General features: G+C 41.0%; 1 protein-coding gene across 1 annotated transcript in view; it reads left to right on the top strand.

Moving 5' to 3' along the window:
- The window catches only part of NAF1 (nuclear assembly factor 1 ribonucleoprotein), a gene marked incomplete at its 3' end in the record, with an annotated part of 104,888 nt that overhangs the window by 58,661 nt on the left and 41,660 nt on the right, over nucleotides 1-4,567 (top strand). The window contains exon 5 of the mRNA XM_019521734.1: nucleotides 466-626. Coding sequence (XP_019377279.1) covers nucleotides 466-626 — 161 coding nt within the window. The remainder of the gene's footprint in view (nucleotides 1-465; nucleotides 627-4,567) is intronic.

The following is a 4,567-nucleotide window of genomic DNA, read 5'->3' as shown; positions in this document are numbered from 1 at the left end:
AAAAAAAAAAAAAAAAAAAGAACCAGAATTTTGAAAAGGACTTAAGGTAGAAGGATTGGAAGGAGTACAAGAAGTGAACAGTGGAAGAGGCAGTGAGATGAGTGGAGGAACTATATCACAAAAGTGCCTCCCTCTTGCCTACACAAATAGCTGCTGGTAAGTGGCAGCTAAATAGGAAATGGGAAAGGAAAGTGACTTCTTCAGTAGCAATTTTTGAGGAAACTAACAACATTGTGTTGAATAATAAACAAAAAATAAAACAAAATTATTTAAATACAAAATCTCAACCTGCAGGTCATGGTTGATTTGAAGTGTTTGAATTGCTCTAAAACATAATCTAGTAATTTTTAGAATATTTTTACAATCCTGATAATATCAGTTATTGTTTTAGCGCATAATTGTAGAGGAGAAATTCTTAGTTCAGTAGTTTCCTGAAATTGGCTATAATTTTCTTTTGTCTTTCAGATATTTGAGATATTTGGTCCTGTTTCACGTCCCTTCTATGTGTTAAGGTTTAACAGCCCTGAGCATATTAAGAAGAAGGGCATTAATCTGAAAGACGCTGTGTATTTTGCTCCATCAGTGGAGGATTTCACCCAGTATATATTTGCAGAGAAACTACAACAGTGAGTCATTAACCTGTTTTTACGTGATTTTAAGGCTGCTTAACAAAGTGTATATTGAACTGCCCCATTATAGGCACAAAAACTGAACTTTTATAGGAAAAATTAAATGCATCTTGCAAAAATGAAAGTGTAAAAGTAGACCGTGTTATAATAAAATTGTTCACTGTCAAAGTGAAGGAGGAAAATAACCGAAGTAATATGTTTGTTTTAACATTAAGCATTTGAATGATTGCTAAATTTCAAATCAGGGTAGATAACAATGATTTAAAAAAAACAGGTTTTTCATTTCAAGCAGTTTTTTATTTAATCTTTTTAAAAAAATGTTAAGATGCTTTTAAAAAATAAACACATTAAGAGTTTTAATTAACGATAAGTTAAAGTTCAAAGATATCATCATGGAATAGGCATTAGAACTTCTGACTATATACTAATTTTCAACAATATAGTCATGCAACCTTTTAGAAGTTTTATAAATACAGAAACATTGAAATGTTCAACATTAAAGTATTTGATATCAAAATCATTCAGAATTTGACCAGTATAACACATTTATACCTATAGGGCTGGGGTATTGTTTTTGTTTTTCCATGCATCAATCCAAAGCTTAGACATGATGATAAATTAATTTTAAAGATTGATAGTGAGATGTAAAAGAGTATTCCAAATGGTTAATGATTAATTGGATGTTGCATTGCTCTTTCTCACAAATGAAGGAGCAGGGTGATATGCAGAAACCTATTTTGTTTTTCATGTGTTCTTACTTAGCCAGTAGACCCTATTAAAGAACTATGAGGGGACCAACAGGGGGTGGGGTGGGATGGGAAGGGGGAGATCATTTTGATCTTCTGGTAACACACATGCTAATATTCCAAAGCCCTTTTGAATTGGTATCTGAAGAAATTGTAGTTAAACTAAGAGAATGTACTTTTCTGAGATTTTAAATCTTGGTCTCAGCTCCTTAGTGCTAAGACTGTTTGTTTTCCATTTGGACTAGAGTGGTTCTGTAGATATAATGAGGCAGCAGCCATCTGTGCCATCAGCCCTTTTCCCCCAGTTGTTCCGTCTGCCAATCTGTCAACATACAAATGTGCATCTTTGAGTACTTAAATTGCCAGTTGCTTCTATTTTTGAGCATAGTGAGTGAAAGTACTTTTCAGGTGTCTCCCTTCTAGAGATTCAGAGCAGGTGTTGACCCCTCTGGATTTTTGCCTTATTTCCAAATCTTTCAGTAGTGCTTCATCATTTGTTCTTGAGGTTCCATCACAGTCTTCTGTACTCGACTAACCAATTGCCCATCAAGAATGATGGGGGGGGAGGGGGACGGGTGGGGATGGAGCACCCACCACCCCATGCCGCTGCCACCCAGGAGCCGGGGGGGGGCTTGCCCCACCGTGCCGTCTGTCTCCCTCTGCCAGCACCCTGCACCACCACCACTCCAGCGCTGCTTGCCTCGTCCCCTGCCCCTTCCTGCAGCCCTGCTCCTCGGAGGCAGCAGAGTGCTGCCATGACAGCAGGGATTTGGGGGGCGGGGGGGGCAAGGCCTGCGCTGCTGGCCTGATTTACCACCCCCAGGTCCATCACTGCTATCATGGCAGTGCTCTGCACTCTGGTTGTTTCACTAATCGATCGGAGTGCTTCAAGAATGTTATGGACAGACGGACAAAGCCCTTTGTTATATAAAGATTACAGGTGATCTTTGATACATACCACATTTCTGTTGCAGTATATCTAGTTACTTCTATAATGGTCCAGTGATAGAGGCATGCTAGCTAAGTGTAGATATTCTTGGTGCCAAAAGTGGTTTGTTTTGGTGGTGTTTTGTTTTTCGGGTTTTTTTTAAATATATATGCTTTAGTTGCCGCCTTTGCTCTTTGGGTGTCTGGTTCAACGCTTTTCTTCCATTTTATGTCTATTATTCATCAAAGGAAGAAGTAAATGTTTGGCTGGTAGATACTTGTTGTTTTTCACCCTGAAGTCAGCTATGAGGATATTTTGATGTAAATCAAATTGTCACTCAAGATCAAACAGTGTGCCTGAATAGCTGCATTGCATTTGTTGGCACAAATTAGCTTTTTCCTTGGTAGGCTTACCATTAGTGCCTGTGTCATTACTATTCTAACTGATAGCACTTTGGGGCAGTCTTTGATACTGAACTGTGACTTGTTGGATGAAGTGGCTCCTCCATGCAGGAAATCAGGGTAGAGAAACTGATGAAATAAGCTCACTGTTTAAAGCTTATACTATGCATCTTTGACTTGGTTTTAAGGCAGGGTAGATTTGCACCTTACAAACCATCTGTCTCAGCCAAGGTTTTATCTAACCTGCTCTTGAAAATTGCCTTCAGACTAACCTGGCTAGGTACCTCCCTCTGTGATGCTTTTCCAGGGGTTGTCTCCTTGCCAATGGCGAGGAGGCAGTCCTCTGTGGATGGATGTGAGGTGGGAGAGGCTCGCACATGTCCGCCACCGTTGCCACCCCCCACCCCAAGCTGCCGTCTCCCAGGAGCAGGAGCAGGGGGGTGAGGGCAGTGACACCCCTCTGCGGGCCACACAGGAGCTGCCCAGCTGGCCAGACACAGTGGGCGGGGCGGCTTGCACGTGGTGGCGGCTACCGCCACCACCACCACATGCTGCTTTCCACAGCCAGTCACTTGTGCAACTCTGTGGGCTGCTGATGGGTGGTGTGCGATTTGGCCAGGTGCAAGGCCTGTCAGCAGCCTGTGGAGCCACATGTGTGACTGGCCATGGAAAAGCAGTTCGGGGCAGTAGGTGGCAGTGCTGGCCTGCGAGCCCCCCCCACCTTAGCCCCGCCCTCCGCCCCCCTTGTGTCCGGCCACTGCCACCAGAAGGGGTATGTAGTTAAAGGTTGAAAACCCCTGCTTTCGTCCATTTGAAATCATCTGTATTGAGCAGGGGTCTGGAATGGATGACTTTCCAGTCCTACTTTCCTAACATTTTCTCGGAAAATTCCTCAGTACACTTAGAATGACTTCTGTGCCTAAACTACTGTTCATGGCACGTGAGTCAGTGATTATCCCGGTACAAGTGAGCTCTGGTCTCAGTTCTTCCATCTTATTAAAAGAGTGTGTGTGCAGTTTATATTTGTGCTTAAAAGAACACTTCTAATTTTCTGGGTGATTTTGCTTGTCATGCTTAAACAATTGTAGTTGTTGTTTTTTCTGAAGGGGTGTAGACTAGATCAAGATAATAAAGGAAACTATTCTGTTTAGGAGAACTGCCTTTAGACTCCTTTGAAGATTGTCTTATGGTCATCCCATATTGTAGAAAGTAAAGTTTCAGTGATGTGTACATAAACCTTCCTCTGATTTGTTAAATCAAAGAAATAAATATCAGTGGGCAGTGTAAAAGCTCATTTAGGGTAGTAGTATAATTGCTTGCTATAAAAGGGGATATCTGGAACAGTAAATCCACTATAAAGAGCCTAATGTTAATTGTTCTGTAATGCATCTGGTTGATTAAGCACTCTTCAGTGCTTTTGTAAATCTGTTTTTCAGTCCCTTCTGAATTTTTAGAATGAATACTGAAGTTCAGACTTCAAAGAATTGTTTCCTGTGTTCCTGAAGGTGGTTTTCTGTTTTTGACTGTGTCTGTACAGATTAAATGTTCTGTATTATCCTATCCCTCGGCAATAGGGAGAAACCATCATCATTTGCCTAGTTTTGATTATAACCATGTCTAGTGGTTTGCTTGCTTATTTGTTTTATGGACAAATCCATAGACTAATGAGCTACCCAGCAGTACAGGTTTCCTTTGATACTTCCTCTGGTATTTTTTATGGGAATTATTTTCATAACAACGTTCCAAGGAGATGAAAAGGAACTACAAGAATGCACTTTGCTTATTAAAGATCAGAGGTGAGCTTTGCTTTCCATCATTTGTCAGTCTTCTGCTGCTTGGGAAGAATCAACCATACATTTTAGT

The sequence above is a fragment of the Gavialis gangeticus genome, unplaced genomic scaffold (assembly GCF_001723915.1).
Source record: "Gavialis gangeticus isolate Ggan-Ray unplaced genomic scaffold, GavGan_comp1, whole genome shotgun sequence".
NCBI lineage: Eukaryota > Metazoa > Chordata > Crocodylia > Gavialidae > Gavialis > Gavialis gangeticus.
The sequence above is the reverse complement of the archived record's forward strand: the minus strand, read 5'-3'. Positions and strand labels throughout refer to the sequence as shown.